Source organism: Chrysemys picta, chromosome 4 (assembly GCF_011386835.1).
Source record: "Chrysemys picta bellii isolate R12L10 chromosome 4, ASM1138683v2, whole genome shotgun sequence".
Taxonomy (NCBI): Eukaryota; Metazoa; Chordata; order Testudines; family Emydidae; genus Chrysemys; species Chrysemys picta.
The window spans coordinates 61,899,523-61,916,704 of NC_088794.1; the positions used below are offsets into that span (position 1 = coordinate 61,899,523).

The 17,182-nt window shown below is 43.9% G+C and overlaps 1 protein-coding gene across 3 annotated transcripts in view; it reads right to left on the minus strand.

Moving 5' to 3' along the window:
- Window positions 1-304: 304 nt before the first annotated feature.
- The window catches only part of LOC101941743 (tubulin alpha-8 chain), a 29,411-nt gene continuing 12,533 nt past the window's right edge, over window positions 305-17,182 (minus strand). For 2 of the 3 annotated variants that reach the window (XM_005312717.5, XM_065592414.1), the window contains exons 2-5: window positions 11,826-12,048; window positions 4,176-4,324; window positions 1,943-2,623; window positions 305-737 (exon numbers count right to left, since the gene is read on the minus strand). In XM_005312717.5, coding sequence (XP_005312774.1) covers window positions 444-737; window positions 1,943-2,623; window positions 4,176-4,324; window positions 11,826-12,048 — 1,347 coding nt within the window. In that variant the 3' untranslated portion in view covers window positions 305-443. The remainder of the gene's footprint in view (window positions 738-1,942; window positions 2,624-4,175; window positions 4,325-11,825; window positions 12,049-17,182) is intronic. The other variant, XM_065592415.1, reaches the window with a different exon arrangement.

Genomic DNA, 17,182 nt, shown 5'->3' on the forward strand with positions numbered 1-17,182 from the left:
AGACTATTCTGTAAGCTATAAAGCTCCAATCTACGTGATTTTTCACAGTGAAGTTTCATCTTAGAGAATATGAATGGAAATGTACAAAAGGCAAATATGGGCCATTTGCCCCTGAACTGGCACCATTTCTAAGAAAGGAATGGAAGTTGCTCTGGTAAATTGTATAAGGCACTTGGACTGTCATTTTCATAAATTAAAACTTGCTTGTCACTCAGATACAGATATTAATATGTAGAACTTTTGGCTATTCATTTATATATGGTGGAATGAGTCAGTTGATGCAAAGTTAAAGGATAGCAAATGGTCCTGATTAAAAAAGGTTTATTCCAAGCAGTTTGGTATGGAATACCAAATCAATGGATTTACATTCATCAGAGGTTTCCCATTTACATTGAGGAAAAAGTAGTAAAATGGTAAAACTTAGCATTTCACTTCTGTGAAATTTAATATTCCTCGCCTTCATCCTCTCCATCAATTGAGTCTGTGCCCACTTCTTCATAATCCTTCTCAAGTGCAGCCAAGTCTTCCCGAGCCTCTGAGAATTCTCCTTCCTCCATCCCTTCTCCCACATACCAGTGAACAAAGGCACGTTTGGCGTACATCAAGTCAAACTTGTGGTCCAGACGGGCCCATGCTTCAGCAATGGCTGTGGTGTTGCTGAGCATGCAGACTGCACGCTGAACTTTGGCTAGATCACCGCCAGGAACAACGGTTGGGGGCTGATAATTTATACCAACCTAGAAAAGAGGAGAACACACTTAGTTTTCCTGTAGGGTTTGGTGATGGCTGTGATTAGTTACTGGCCACATAGTAAAAAGCAAGACATTAAATTTTACTTATAGAATCATAGAATCTCAGGGTTGGAAGGGATCTCAGGAGGTCATCTAGTCCAACCCCCTGCTCAAAGCAGGACCAATCCCCAACTAAATCATCCCAGCAAGGTCAAGCCTAACCTTAAAAACCATCTTAAGGAGGGAGATTCCGCCACCTCCCTAGGTAACCCACTCCAGTGCTTCACCACCCTCCCAGTGAAGAAGTTTTTCCTAATATCCAACCTAAACCTCCTCCACTGTAACTTGAGACCATTACTCCTCCTCATCTGGTACCACTGAGAACAGTCTAGATCCATCCTCTTTGGAACCCCCTTTCAGGTAGTTGAAAGCAGCTATCAAATCCCCCCTCATTCTTCTCTTCTGAAGACTAGATCATCCCAATTCCCTCAGCCTCCCCTCATAAGTCATGTGCTCCAGCCCCCTAATCATTTTTGTTGCCCTCCGCTGGACTCCCTCCAATTTTTCCACATCCTTCTTGTTGTGTGGGGCCCAAACTGGACAAAGTACTCCAGATGAGGCCTCACCAATGCCGAATAAAGGGGAACGATCACGTCCCTTGATCTGCTGGCAATGCTCCTACTTATACAGGCCAAAATGCCATTAGCCTTCTTGGCAACAAGGGCACACTGACTCATATCCAGCTTCTTCTCCACCGTAACACCTAGGTGCTTTTCTGCAGAACTGTTGCCTAGCCTCTCGATCCCTAGTTCGTAGCAGTGCATGGGATTCTTCCTTCCTAAGTGCAGGACTCTGCACTTAACCTTGTTGAACATCAGATTTCTTTTGGCTCAATCCTCCAATTTGTCAAGGTCCCTCTGTCTCTTATCCCTACCCTCCAGCGTATCTACCACTCCTCCCAGTTTAGTGTCATCTGCAAAGTTGCTGAGGGTGCAATCCATGCCATCCTCCAGATCATAAATTTTACTTCATATAACTGTCTAAAGAGCTCTGCACACAAACAAATGCAAGCTCCTACCCCTAAGATGTTTTATAAAGCTCACTAGATACCTACACGACAGCTTTAAAAATACATTTCAATAAGCCATTGATGTACAACAAGGGAGTAAAAAGCCATTGTATAATTATTTAGCAGCTGTTAAGAGACTTGCCTTAAAACCAGTAGGACACCAGTCAACAAATTGGATTGTGCGCTTGGTTTTGATAGCAGCAATAGCAGCATTGACATCCTTGGGGACAACATCACCACGGTACAACATACAACAGGCCATATACTTGCCATGGCGAGGATCACACTTCACCATCTGATTGGATGGCTCAAAGCAAGCATTGGTGATCTCAGACACAGAGAGCTGCTCATGGTAGGCTCTCTCTGCTGAAATAATTGGGGAGTAGGTTACCAATGGGAAGTGAATACGGGGGTAAGGCACCAGATTAGTCTGAAATTCGGTCAGATCCACATTTAAGGCACCATCAAATCGGAGGGAGGCAGTAATGGAAGACACTATCTGACCAATGAGGCGATTGAGGTTGGTGTAGGTAGGGCGTTCAATGTCCAGGTTCCTACGGCAAATGTCGTAGATGGCCTCATTGTCAACCATAAAGGCACAGTCGGAATGCTCCAGAGTGGTGTGGGTAGTCAAAATGGAGTTGTACGGCTCAACGACTGCTGTGGAGACCTGGGGTGCAGGATAGATTGCAAATTCTAACTTGGATTTTTTCCCATAGTCGACTGAGAGGCGCTCCATCAGTAGTGAAGTAAAGCCTGAGCCAGTGCCTCCCCCAAAACTGTGGAAAATCAGGAAGCCCTGCAAACCAGTGCACTGGTCAGCCTGAAAGAAAGAAAAAATATTTTACAGTGGGCAAGTCTGAACATTTAGAATACAAAAACACACACCCACACACACCCCTTCTTCCCAAGGAACTTACACATCTGCTCAGCTCTTATGAATTCAAAGATGGGTGAAAACCCTTCTCAAGCTCCAGGAAAAAAGGTTATTTATCCATCAGGGTATTAGTCAGGACAACCCTCCTCCCCAGAAGCCAAAACCAGACAAACCTGCTTATACAATTCTTGGACGTCCCTTTACTGAGAGTCCTTTTAGTACAGATCTACCTCACTCCACTTTAGTGGCACCATATTTCCCAAGACTCATTTATACCCTTTTTATCTCAGTGAGAGAGACAGCTGGATTTGTCAGCTTCTTAGTGTCATTTAAGCAAATAGCCATTCACCCTGCACACCAGCAGTGTCTAGAATCAGCCAAAAATCAATCCACCTTTATAATTTACTATTTATAAACAAATTTATTTGATGTTCTGGACAGATCTAGAACTGACTATTATCCTAACTTCCAGTGCGATTTAAGCCCTGCATATTCCCAGAAAATGTCATAAGGCTGTTGAATCCAGTGCAGTGAATTGCAACATATTGGACTATTCAAGGAAGCTCTAGTTCAGATCTTTCCCTGAGCTATTAAAGATTAACACTGCACTTTCTCCTCAAGGGTGCAGGGTCACATACTGGTTAGCAATGACTCCCAGGACTAATTAACAAGTGTTGACAGTTTGCAAGAGAAAAAGGAACAAGACAGAATTTATTGAGTTAGAGGGCACACAAAAGACTAACAGACTTGTTTAGAAAGACTTCCCTGGCACTTCATCCCTAATTTAGATTGAATATTTAGAGCAAGGACTCCAGGGGCTCAAAATGCAAAGCACATACTAACTACCCCTAAAAGGAGCTAGAAAATAAACTTGGGACTTCACCTCAGCTAGTTCACCACATGGTGTGTAGACTGAGGGAGCCTGAGACCTCACAGCATGGTCATAGTTTCTCTCCCACCTTGTATCTTTGTTCATAAAAAAAAAATTAATAAAACAATGAAGTTAGAAGGAAACACATTTGAACATGAAGATCAGACTTCAGCCCACAAAAGCAAGCATTCAGTTGTGGAGGCTAAAACGGTGCAGTGGCTGCAGCTAAGGACTGGTCCCTTCTCATCGATAAGAGTGCAAACCAGGGTGTTATGTGGATAGGCCTCAGCCCTGGACTTTGTGAATTTCAGACAAACTTGAAACAAACTTTTTGGTCTGATATAAACATGCTTTTTAGGCAAGTTGAGGGTGCTGGTTCAATTGCAGTCCAAGAAGAGAGTCACAAGGGGTCTTAGATTTTCCTCCGATCGGAGTAGTCCATTTTCACATGACTAAAGAGAACGGCAGACTTACAGCTGCTGTACATGACCCAACAGACTACAGAGCTGAATTCTGAGCCCCCACACATCTGAGCACTTAACTAGATTAATTTCCAAACCTCACAAACCACGATGTAGAAAGATCTTTAAAAGGTACAATCTTCAGTGCAGAAAAACTGGAACTTACCAGCTTCCTGATACGCTCCAGAACAAGGTCAATTATCTCTTTCCCAACAGTGTAATGGCCTCGAGCATAATTATTAGCAGCATCCTCCTTGCCAGAGATCAGTTGTTCAGGGTGGAAAAGCTGCTTGTATGTCCCATTTCGTACTTCGTCTGGAAAGGGAATATTGTGCATGAGTTTTACAGTAAGTTAATTTTGGTTTAGACAAAAGTTTTCAAGCTCACATGCCTAAAATAAGGCATCCAAACCCACCTCTAGACAGCTCAACAAAAATGGCTTGACTTTAGAGATGCCATCGCTAGAAGATACCTAGGATGCCTGCTAGGTTCAGTGGATGTTTAACATCCAAGAAAATCAAGTCGCTTATTCAGGTATGCAAGTTTGAATTTTTTGGCCTCAATACCACTCTGGCACGGGCAAATATTAAACTATACAAACAACTTATGTTTCATAAATACTTTAAAGCAAAGCAGCAATTTTCCAGATTTTATAAACTCAGATTTCTAAAGCCAAAAGGTATAACACAATGATCATTTAGGCTGATCGCCTGCATAACACAGGCCAGAAACTCTCTCCTACAATGCCTGCAGCGGAGAAAGTTCTTTTCCAACTACGTAAACATACATCAAATGTCTAATTCAACCACAAGTTACTGGGCTATACTTGGAAAAACTTCCAATTTCTATTTAAGGATATAGAGAAAAATAAAGAAAAATAATCATGATTTTTAACGATATTTAGGCACCTAAAGAGGCAGAAAGCACCCCAAAAGTACCTAAATGCACAGTGAAGCCAGAAGAGAATTAAGCATGCCCAGGCGCTTTTGAAGATCACTCCAGGTGTTCTAATACCTTTAAGAAATCTGGCCTAAATGATAATTTACCACTTCAAGATAATTCCTTCAAATGGTTGGTTACCAAATGGCTATAAATCTGCATCTTATTCTAATGGTTAAATGGCTGAGGTTAATCTAGGAAAAAAATCATGTGCCTTTGTTAGTTTGAAGAATATCTTTTCCCTGTGCAGTTTACTTATCAACCAGGAGCAAATCATTTCAACTTTGTCCCATTCTTCCTCCCAATGTTTTCATAGCTCTTCTGAGCCCTTTCCAATTTTTATACATCTTTTTTAAAATAGGGATCCTACAACTGGACACAATATTTCAGTAGTTGTCTCACCAATGCTCTCTCTCAATACATCACCTCTACGTCTACTCAATATTCTCTGACCAGGATGCAGTCCTCAGTTTTTTTTTTTTTTTTTTAAACTAGATGTAAGACCTTGCCTTTGGCAGCATGAAAAAAAAAAAAAAAAGGTTGATTGCTTGGTAAAATGGGTGCAATCCAGATTGTTGTATTAGTCATCATTCATCACACCAGTCTGTGCGTCACTTGGAAGAGGAGTCAGAAGAAGGTACATTTATCCATACAGTAACTGATGTTCGAGATGTGGACTATTCTGCAGTTGGTGAGCACAAATCCAGTGCAAGCGCCAGAGAATGTTCTAGTCAAGAGTATATTTGGATTGGTGCATGCACCCTTCCTTGTGCACTTCATAAGGCCTTTATGGGCAGAATCACCTCAACATCAGTTCTTTCACAAGAGCCAATGATATCAGGATTCCAAAGTAGCAGGGATGGCGTGTGGGTCATAAGTGCTAGCCCATTATTTTTCCTAAGAACACAGACTAACATGATCTTCTATCATCCCTGGCTGCTTGCACCAATGTGTAGTGCTTTGCTAAAATGTGTAGACAACCAGGTCACTGCTTTTCAAATATCCTGGATTGGCAAGTTTGCTAGAGAGGCTACAGAGGTGGACAGGTCCCTGGTGGAGTGGACTTGTACTTTGCCAGGTCCTTCTCTCCTGTTGCAGTGGGCTATCCATTTTGATATCTTGTGTAGATACAGCTCATCCTTTGAGTCTCTCTGTGTAAGCCAGAAACAATCTGGGAGACTTCTGGAAGGATTTCGTCCTGTCCACATAGAATAATATGGCTCTGTGCACGTTCGGTGGGTGCAATCTATACTCCTCTCTGCCAGCATGAGATTTGGGGAAGACCATAGGTAGGTGCATGACCTCACTGATGTGGATTCTGACAACACCTTGGGAAGAAATCTAGGATCTGGGGATTCTAGGGACAAAACTTCAGCAAAGTACTTCTTAGAGTAGATTTCTAGAAAAACATCCAGTCTTGATTTAAGGATTGTCAATGAGGGAGAATCCATCACGACCCTTGGTACATTGTTCCAATCATTAATTTCTTTCACTGTTAAAAGTTTATGCCTTATTCCCAGACTGAAATTTTCTAGTTTCAACTTCCAGCTATTGGATCGTTACAACTTTCTCTGCTGGATTGAAGAGGCCATTGTTAAATATTTGTTCCCCATTTAGATACTTATAGACTAATCAAGTCACCCCTTAACCTTCTCTTTGCTCAGCTAAATAGGTTGAGCTCCTTGAGTCTCTCACTATAAGAAGGTTTTCAATCCTTAGCAGCTGTCAAATTCAGAAATAAAGTAACCTTTCTACTCCTGCTCGAGATTCCCATGGTTATACACCCCAGCAACACATTAGCCCTTTGGTCACAGCATCACACTGGGAACTCATGTTCAGTTGATTATCCAAAATTCTTTTCCAGAGTCAGTGCTTCCCAGGATAAAGTCCCCCATCCCGCAAGGCTGGACCATGTTCTTTATTCACAGATGGATACATTTAGCCATATTAAAAATGCACTGTTTACTTGCACCCTAGATCACTCTGAATCGATGACCTCTTTATTATTCATGACTCCCCCAATTTTGGGGGGATCTGCAAACTTTGTCAGTGATAATTTTAATATTTTCTTTCAGGTCATTGATACAGATGTTAAATAGCTCTCCCCCCATGGGCTATAAACAGTGGTCCAAGTGCCAACAGTTACAAGTTACCATACAACTCTTTCTAAGCAAGCACATTTATTCTTAAAGTAAAAGCATTACAGAGAAAAACAGATTTAAGCATACTGTAAACATATTAGGAGGTGCCCATCCCTCTTACGGGGTCCTAGCTGGACCAAGTCCTTCCAACCCTTCTGTAAGAGCTGGGGCCCCCCCTTGGACACAAGGTCCTCTATTTGCTAACAGAAAGGCAGTTCTAAGTTTAAGCTTTTTATATCAAAAATGTTTTTTGTCTGTTGGTCTCTGGACAACCCAGTTTGAACCAATATATGCAAGTCTACCCAGTGGGCATACCTCTCTGGATGTGTTTATAACCCAAGTGATTCAACTTAGTCACCTCTACTGTTTTTTGTTCCTGGAGGTACTGTGGTAACCCTCCATCAAGAGTTGCATAAAATCCCTGATCCACAGCAATTCATTAGCTTAATACAATATGGTCTTCAAAGATACTACATGGGATTACAATCTCCCCAGCCCCTTGAAAGTGAACTGGGGCTGAATGGGGATTTTGTGAATGTTGCCAGGGTCCTTCAACTAATCTAAAAAACAGGAGTACTTGTGGCACCTTAGAGACTAACATTTATTAGAGCATAAGCTTTCGTGGACTACAGCCCACTTCTTTGAATGCATATAGAGTGGAATAAATATTGATTAATAAATTAATTAATACACACACACACACACACACACACACACACAGAGCATGAACAGGTGGGAGTTGTCTTACCAACTCTGAGAGGCCAATTAAGTAAGAGAAAAAAAAAAAACTTTTGAAGTGATAATCAAGATAGCCCAGTACATCCAGCAAACTAGACACAATCAACTCAGGATTGAATAAGGACTGGGAATGGCTCAGCCATTACAAACATTGAATTTATCTCCCCTTGTAAGTATTCTCACACTTCTTATCAAACTGTCTGTACTGGGCTATCTTGATTATCACTTCAAAAGTTTTTTTTTCCCCTCTTACTTAATTGGCCTCTCAGAGTTGGTAAGACAACTCCCACCTGTTCATGCTCTCTGTATGTGTGTGTATATATCTCCTCAATATTTATTCCACTCTATATGCATCCGAAGAAGTGGGCTGTAGTCCACGAAAGCTTATGCTCTAATAAATTTATTAGTCTCTAAGATGCCACAAGTACTCCTGTTCTTTTTGCGTATACAGACTAACACGGCTGCTACTCTGCCTCCTGTCAACTAATCTAGAGACTGGAGGGCTACCAGAGGGAGAGCAGCCAGTAGACCTAGGACTGCCATGCCTAAAGTCTCTGGAAGCAGAGTGTCTTGTGTGCAGGGCAAAGAATGTAGGTGCTGCCATAAAACCCACTAGCTCAAGGCGTGATCTTATGTACATCAGGGGTTGGAACCATAGGTGGGGCTAGAGCAATGGTTCCCAAACTTTAACCACCTGTGAAACCCTTTCACTAAAAAGGTCAAGTCTCATGAATCCCCTCCTAAAAAATGAATATTTCCAGGGATTTTCTCCTTTACTTGAGTATAAATTATAAAAGCAGTGATCTTGGAAATATAAAATGTTTTAGGACATGATTATTACACATTATTTATTATTAATCATTCCAGTATTTTTATTACATTATGAAAACAGCAACACTTCCAAGATCTCACTTTCATAGCTTGTATCACTTTGAATAAGCCTGTTAGAAGACAAGTCTATGTTTCATCAAGGAGTATCAGATGTGAAACAGCATGAAGGTATTTAAGAAGCCACCTCAAAGAGCTCCTCCTAAACAAGCATTCAGGTCTTGAGGAGTCCAGGCAAACAACACACGTTACAACGAAGCCTAAACTTGTTCTTCATAATAATTTTAGAAACAAACACTAAGTGCCTATTTAATTTTAAAAACAGCAAAAAATATCCACCTCCCTTTCCATTTCTTATAAGGAGTCTTGAAGTTTTAATCTCCTCAGTATGATATATATGTTTGCTTTGATCTGCTTAGCTCTTGGAAGTCCAGGGGCTCTGGGCTGCTGGCCCTGTGCTGCCTGGGGTCCCTATGGACAGCTATGTCCGTCATTAAGGATTTTTTTTTCCTGAGAACCCCCTATAACATTTCACGAACCCCAGTTTGGGAACCACTGGGCTAGAGATCATGCACCATCCAGAACCTGTCAAGTGGTAGTTAGGCAATTACTCCATGCAGAGGCTATATGGTCCCAATGAATTCTGTGTGCGACACAGGTGTTAATGTGGATTTCTTCTCATTCACCAGCAGGCCTAGATGTGCAAACAGCTGGAGAATGGACAGGATGTTGACCCAGACCTGAGATTTAGTGGCCACGACCAGCCACTTGCTTAAGCATGAAAACATCTGGATGTCTGTCCTTCCAAGGTAGGCCCCCACTGTAAGGCATAAACATGTGCAGCACCACTGAGAGCCCAAAAGGCAAAACTTGGTATTGGTAGTGATTGCTGTGCAACACAAACCTTGGGAAATGCTGGTGCACCAGACATATGATGTGAAAGTACATATCCCGGAGGTCAAGAGTGCTCCTGATATAGGGATGGGATGATTGATGTGAGGGAGACTATACTGAACTTTCATTTCTTGACATAGATGTTCAGGCACTTGAAGTTGGTATTTGTCCGAGGCTTCCAGTCTCCTTGGGGATGAAGAAGTACCTTAAATAGAACTTTTCTCCTCTCCACTGAGGAGGTACTTCCTCTCTAGTGCCCATTGCAAAAAGAGACAGAAATGCAGTCCAAGTAGGCTCTTTGGGAGGGGTCCCCCAAAGGAGGGACAGGGAGAGGATAGGAACTAAATGGCATAACTTCTTTGGACCACCTCCCATACCAAACACTGAGGTGATGATGGACCAAGGTTGATGGAAGTGAGCCTGATGGTTGCCAAAAGGAAGGAAAGGCAATGATCCTATAATGAATGGTATGCTGTCCTCAGGTACAGAGTTAAATCTGCTGCCTGGTCGGTGTCAAAGCAGGTTGGTGCAACTGAGAGGATATTCACAGGGATAACTACTTTGCAGGATGGGCAGTTAAAGCCTAGAGACTTCCTATGGTACAAGCTGGCATGGCTGACCATCAGCAACCTTGGGGGAAGACCTCCTTTGCCCCCACGCAGCATCCCATAGACCTAACCAAACTGACCATGTAACTACAATGCTGAAGTGGACGTTAAATACTGTTGGTGCCGATCTCTTCATGTACCACAGGCAGCAGAGAAGAAACTGGGTGTTGCAGACTGGTTCAATCCTTTATACTCTTGTGAGCACATGAGAGGAAGAGCACTTGGACTTCCCCAAAAGACACTGCTGACTAAAAAATTCTCCGATGCGAGCACACTAAATGAGCAATCACCAACTGTGGAATATTTATACAGCCTAACACTCAAAGAACTGGATTGTCCTAGTTGGTGATCAGTCCTGTATGTCAGGAAGTCCAGTGTGTGCCTACCTGAGAACACCCTGTCAATCTCACTAGCCAAGGACTAAGAAGCTTCCTTTGGAAGCCAATATCTTCCACCATCTGGGAAAAAAAATCTGTACTCATGTTTGCTGACGTAAAACACTCCTTCTGCCAAACCACAAAGTGCAGGGTACGTTCAGCACAGCATTTGCTATCCCATTTGGCTTTAGCAATTCTAAAATGTATGGTAATGAGATACCCAGAGTTTAATTAAAGCCAGGCAGAAAGTAATATTGGATTTTATAATTAACTCTAGATGAAGTTGTCTGCTGTTTTTGCATATATTCTGCTTTTAACCCAAAAGTTAAGCCTTACAAAAAAAAAATCTGATTTATGACAAAGCAGCATGAGATTTGGAGACAACCTTACTTATTGGTGCAGATCAGCACGACGATTTACCCAACATGATTTGTACCCTATCAAGCTGATATTTAAGGGGAAACTATTTTTTCAAAAAAAGGAAAACAAAACAGAGGCACCAAATGAAATGGCTTGCTAAGAGATATCTGTGAAGTTCTAGAATGCACTGGTTTAAAGCACAGTCTTTGCCAGACTTTTTGGCATTAGCACTGCAAGGCATGTACAAGAACCATGGACTGAAGAGTGAAAGTGAAAAACAGAGGAAGACAGCAAAAGGGGCGGTGGGCCTGGGGCAGTGACAAAGTGCATAAGTAATTTTATAAAGAGGCTGGAAGAAGTCAAGAGGGAACAGTAGCTGGAAAATGCTAGCTGAGCTAAAAGGGGGATGCTGACAGGGGAGGAAAGGGGATTGAGAAAGAATTGCACAAGTGAGACACTAGCAAGTGGTTACTGTTAGAGGAAAATAAAATGCAAAGCCATGGAGCATACGGAATATTTTTAATGCACAATAGCAAGTTGCTTAAAGAGCTCTCAGGATGTATAGTACCCAATAAATCCAAAAAGGCTGCTGGTGTCTGTAGATACTTTGCTGACATTGTTTCATAGATAAAGTGTTTAATGTCTTGTTAATTCTTCCAACTTTGAAGTATATATTTTTTTAATTGCGGTGCCTTGTCTAGAGACAATGAAAAAGCAGAAAATCTTATGCATTGCTTGGCAGAAGAGTAATGATTACATACTTGGGGTAAGCTTTGTACAGAGAGAATTTAAAGCATTCAGAATATTTATAAGGCATCAGAACAGAAACAAGGGAAATGGGACCCCCAGACCAACATTCCAGCCTGTCAGTTGTGCCAGTTCCCATGGCATGTCTCTTACAAATCAATACAACACTGCTGACTGTATTTACCTATCACTGCAGGTTCCAGATCCACAAACACAGCACGGGGGACATGCTTTCCTGCACCAGTCTCACTGAAGAAGGTATTAAATGAATCATCACCACCACCAATTGTTTTGTCACTTGGCATGGTGCCATTGGGCTGAATGCCATGCTCCAGGCAGTAGAGCTCCCAGCATGCATTGCCAATCTGCACACCAGCTTGGCCAACGTGGACTGAGATGCACTCACGCTGTACAGAGAAAAAAAAGAAGAAAATTAAGGTTTCTTATTAGGAACAGTGGCTTTCTTGACTAGCAAAATACCCAGCACAAACTGCTTGGAACTACCATACTGCAGAATTATTAAAACTGCACCCATAACATTGGCCTCATTGTATTAGGGTTAGTGACAACTGGAACAGATTACAACTGTTAACACAAAACCTTCTTTCAGTCATCTATTTTCATCTAGAAAAACCCTTTGGACATTGTCACAACATTTTATAGGCTCATTCTTCATGTCCTCTCAGAGACCTGAATGTAAAGTTTCACCTCCTTCCCCAGCAAATTCTGTCCTCTCCCTATTTGAGAAATATTAATTTTTCCATTTTGAATGTAATTAAAGGTTAATTGACCAGCACCAGCCTGTGCGTCATTGGTATTATCCGTGCCAACCCAGCTCCAGAAGTTTATTTAGTTATCAGGTGCAGCACCACCACCAGAGAGGAGCACTATATTTTAAGGAAACTGAGGCTATTTCATTTTTTCCCCCTTTTAAATTTGTATATACAAGGCCAGAAAACAAGGCTTCCCTATCCCATTAGTCTTAAAAGTACACCTCTACCCCGATATAACACTGTCCTCGGGAGCCAAAAAATTAATTTTACTGCATTATAGGTGAAACCGCGTTATATCGAACTTGCTTTGATCTGCCGGAGTGCGCAGCCATGCCCCCCTGGAGCGCTGCTTTACTGCGTTATATCCAAATTCATGTTATATCGGGGAAGAGGTGTACATAAAACTGATCCTAACCGTCACCCCTTCACCATTTCATTTAGGGCACACTCTGAACAAGTTTAAGTTGTGCATCCTGCAAGGAAAGTAATTGTTTGTAAAATGATTCCCCCCCCGCAGTGTTGAATTCATAAAAAACATGAAACTTTAGGTTCTTACACAAAGCTATAGGTACATGCACTGTTTTGCGTGTATATCTTAGTGCAAGTAGGATTATTTTCTTTTCCCAAACTAGTCAGCACTGAAAGATTTCCTACTACTGTCTGAGCAAAGTTTTGCTGCACCCCCACCAGCCAACTCAACTGCTCAACACTCAGACTGTTCCCAGCTTAGTGTAGCTGGTCAGAAGCCAGTATCAAAGTGTCAACACCACCATTAAACTCACAGAATACTGATTCTACCCCAAATTACCAAGAAAAAAAACAAAAGACCCCAACTTTTCAGTGCCCTTTTTAATACATAAACATATGGCTTAACGGTCCACGTTCAATAGGCCTGCTTATACAAACCAGTCCTTGCCACATCCCCTGAAAAAGTAGGCAGAGATTTATATATATTAGATGGGTAAGTTGAGGCAGAGGTTCAGCAATCTGATCTCAGCTACACAAGTCAATAACAAAGCTGCGATTGAAACACCAGTGTCTTAGTGTCCCAACTCTGTCCATTTCTGTAGTCTACCAAAGTGCCTTCCAGCCGAGGGCTAAAAACAAAGGCTAAGATTCAAACATAGGTGCCAAGACAGTTATCTTTACTGTAACTGCTGTTCTTCGAGATGTGTTGCTCATCTCCATTCCACATTAGGTGTGTGTGCTTGCCACATGCACTGTGCCGGAAGTTTTTCCCTCAGCAGTATCCATAGGGGACTGGCTCTGGCGCCCTCTAGAGTGGTGCCTGTATGGCACAGTACAGGGGGCACCCCCACTCCCCCAGTTCCTTCTCACCAGAAACTGACAGTGGGGAAGGAGGGTGGGTTGTGGAATGAACACGAGCAACACATCTCTAAGAACACCAGTTACGGAAAAGGTAGCTTTTCTTCAAGTGCTTTCTCATGTCCATTCCATACTAGGTGACTCCACAGCAGTACCCCTGGAGGCGAGTAGGAGTTCACGGACATGTAGATTGCAACACAGCTCTGCCGAACCCAGCGTTCTCTCTGGCCTGCTGAGCGATGGCATAACGAGCGGTAAATATGTGAATAGAGGACCACATTGCAGCTCTACAAATGTCCTGGATAGGGATGTGCACCAAGAAGGCTGCTGAAGATGCCTGTGCTCCCAACAAATGGGCTCTGACAATCGGTGGCGGCAGAACCCGCGCCAGGTTGTAACAGGTCCTTATGCATGAGGTGATCCAATTGGAAATCCTCTGCCAGGACACCAGGTGACCCTTTATCCGATCCACTGTAGCAAAGAAGAGTTGAGTCGATATTCAGAAAGGCTTGGTACATTCTAAGTAGAAAGCCAAGGCTCTCCAGACATGCAGGGCGTGAAGATGCCTCTCCTCACTGGTCTTGTGCGGTTTGGGACAGGACACCAGGAGGAAGATGTCCTGGTCATATGGAAGGTGGAGATCACCTTTGGCAGGAAGGCCAGGTGGGGCCGCAACTGAACCTTATCTTTGTAGAAGACCGTGTATGGAGGTTCTGAGGTCAAGACTTTAATTTCAGAGACCTGTCTTGCCGACGTCACTGCCACCAGGAACATGACCTTCCATGACAGGTGGGAAAGGGAGCAGGAACCCAGTGGCTCAAAGGATGGGCTGGTGAGCCTAGAGAGGACCAAGTTAAGATCCCACTGCAGGACAGGAGTCCATACCTGCAGGAAGAGTCTCGAGCCCTCAAGAATCTAACTGTCATGTCGTGGGGAAAAACACCATCTGTCCTTAGATTGGCAGGTGAAAAGTGGAAATGGCCGCTAGATGCACTCTAATGGAAGTGTGTGCCAGGCCCTGGTTCCTCAAACGGAGCAGGTAGTCCCAGACAGCCTGTATGGAAGAATGCAAGGGACAGATGCTATGCTCGGACGCCCAGCGGGAAACCCTTTTCCACTTGGCCAGGTACATCAGTCTGGTTGAGGTCTTCCTACTCCCCAGGAGGACCTGTTAGACGCCTTCCGAACAAGTCCATTCCTCCAGATCCAGCCATGCAGCATCCACACCGAGAGGTGGAGGGGGTAGGAGCCAGACATGGTCCTGTGATAGCAGGTCCGGGCGGTTGGGCAAGGGCCGCTGACGAGCTCATGAGCGTGCCGAACCAATGTTGGTGAGGCCATGCTGGGACGATCACGACAACCTGCACTTTGTCTCTCTTGATCTTTGCCAGGACCAGCCGATGAGTGGAATCAGATAGAACATGTACATCAGGCTTCCTGACCATGACAGGAGGAAGGCATGGGAGAGGAGACCTTGCCGAGAGCAAAATCGGTGGCATTTCCTGTTCAGTCTGGTAGTGAACAAATCCACTTGGGGAGTTCCCCACCTTTGAAAGATCATGCATGCTACTTCTGGATAGAATGACCACTCATAGTGAGAGGAGAAGTCCCTGCTGAGCTGGTCCGCCAGCATATTCTTGACACCGGGAAGGTGGCAAGCTTCCAGGTGGATTTTGTGGCTGATGCCGAAGTCCCATGGACGGCGTGCCTCTTGACAGAGAGTCAACGAGCACGCTCCACCTTGCCTGTTGATGTAGACCATCGAGGCTGTGTTGTCCATCAGGACTCTTTCCACCTTGCCCAACGGGTGTGGCAGGAAGACTCTGCATGCCAACCGGACTGCTTGGAGCAGAGTGGGTAGCAGAGTGGGGCAAGTGATGGGGTTGACCTGCCCTGGATAAGTGGGTGGGCGATGGCCCACCCGTGGCTATGCCCCTGGCGCAGTGTGTCTTTTCCGATTAAAAAAAAATAAAAATAAAAATAAAAATGTTGCCATCCCAACTCTTCATTCATGGCCTGCCATACAATTTCCACACCCAGATGTGGCCCTCAGGCCAAAAAGTTTGCCCATCCCAGCCTGGGGCATGCCCTGACCCCCAACTGGGTCCCATTCAGGACTAAAAGAGTTTGAGAACTACTACTATGGTAACTAAGAAAACTACTAACTATGTATAACTATTTTAGGATTTCAAAGTTCGCAACAGAGAAGGAATCAATGTTAGCCGAAGCAGCAGACGTTCCAGCACGGTCACTAATGGCAAAAAGGAAATGAGGGGGTTGGGGAGGGGCAGGGAAAAGCTGGCAGCACCCTTTATACCACGTCATGTGGGCACCACTCCAGAGGGCGCCAGAGCTGGTCCCCTACCGATACTGCTAAGGATAAAACTTCCAGCACTGGTGCATCTGGTAAGCATACACATCTAATATGGAATGGACATGAGCAAGCACTCGAAGAAAAATGGTGGCTTCCGGTTGCTGTCTGAACTTGGAGACAGCATGCCAACACACTCCCTCTCCCAATACCACACACTCCCTCCCACCCTATACACTCTCTCACTCCCCCCCAAAACACACTGTTGCTGTCTCTCCCCCACACACTCTGTTACACACTCTTCCTCTCCTCCCACCCCCCCATCCACACACTTCAGTTGAAAAGCATCTGGAAACCTAATAGGATCCCTAGTAGGATGGAATGATGGGATTGAGAAACCTGCATCATGTGATGCTGTACCTGCCCCATGCGTTTTCCTGAGAAAACTACAATGCATTGGTAACCTCCCAAAAAACACCATCCTAGCCACCATGGATGTAGAGGCTCTCTACACAAACATCCCACACACAGATGGAATACAAGCTGTCAGGAACAGTATCCCAGATGATGACACAGCACAACTTATTGCTGAGCTCTGTGACTTTATCCTCACGCACAATTATTTCAAATTTGGTGACAATATATACCTCCAGACCAGTGGCACCACTATGGGCACTCGCATGGCCCCACAATATGCCAACATTTTTATGGCTGACCTGGAACAACGCTTCCTCAGCTCTCGTCCACTCATGCCCCTTCTCTACCTACGCTATATTGATGACATCATCATCTGGACCCATGGGAAGGAGACCCTGGAAGAATTCCACCATGATTTCAACAGCTTCCACCCCACCATCAACCTCAGCCTGGACCAATCTACACGGGAGGTCCACTTCCTAGACACCACTGTACAAATAAGCAATGGCCACATTACCACCACCTTATACCGAAAACCCACCGACTGCTACGCCTACCTTCATGCCTCCAGCTTCCACCCTGGTCACACCACACGATCCATCGTCTACAGCCAAGCACTGAGGTACAATCGCATCTGCTCCAACCCCTCAGACAGAGACCAACACTTACAAGATCTCCACCAAGCATTCTCAAAACTACGATACCCACACAAGG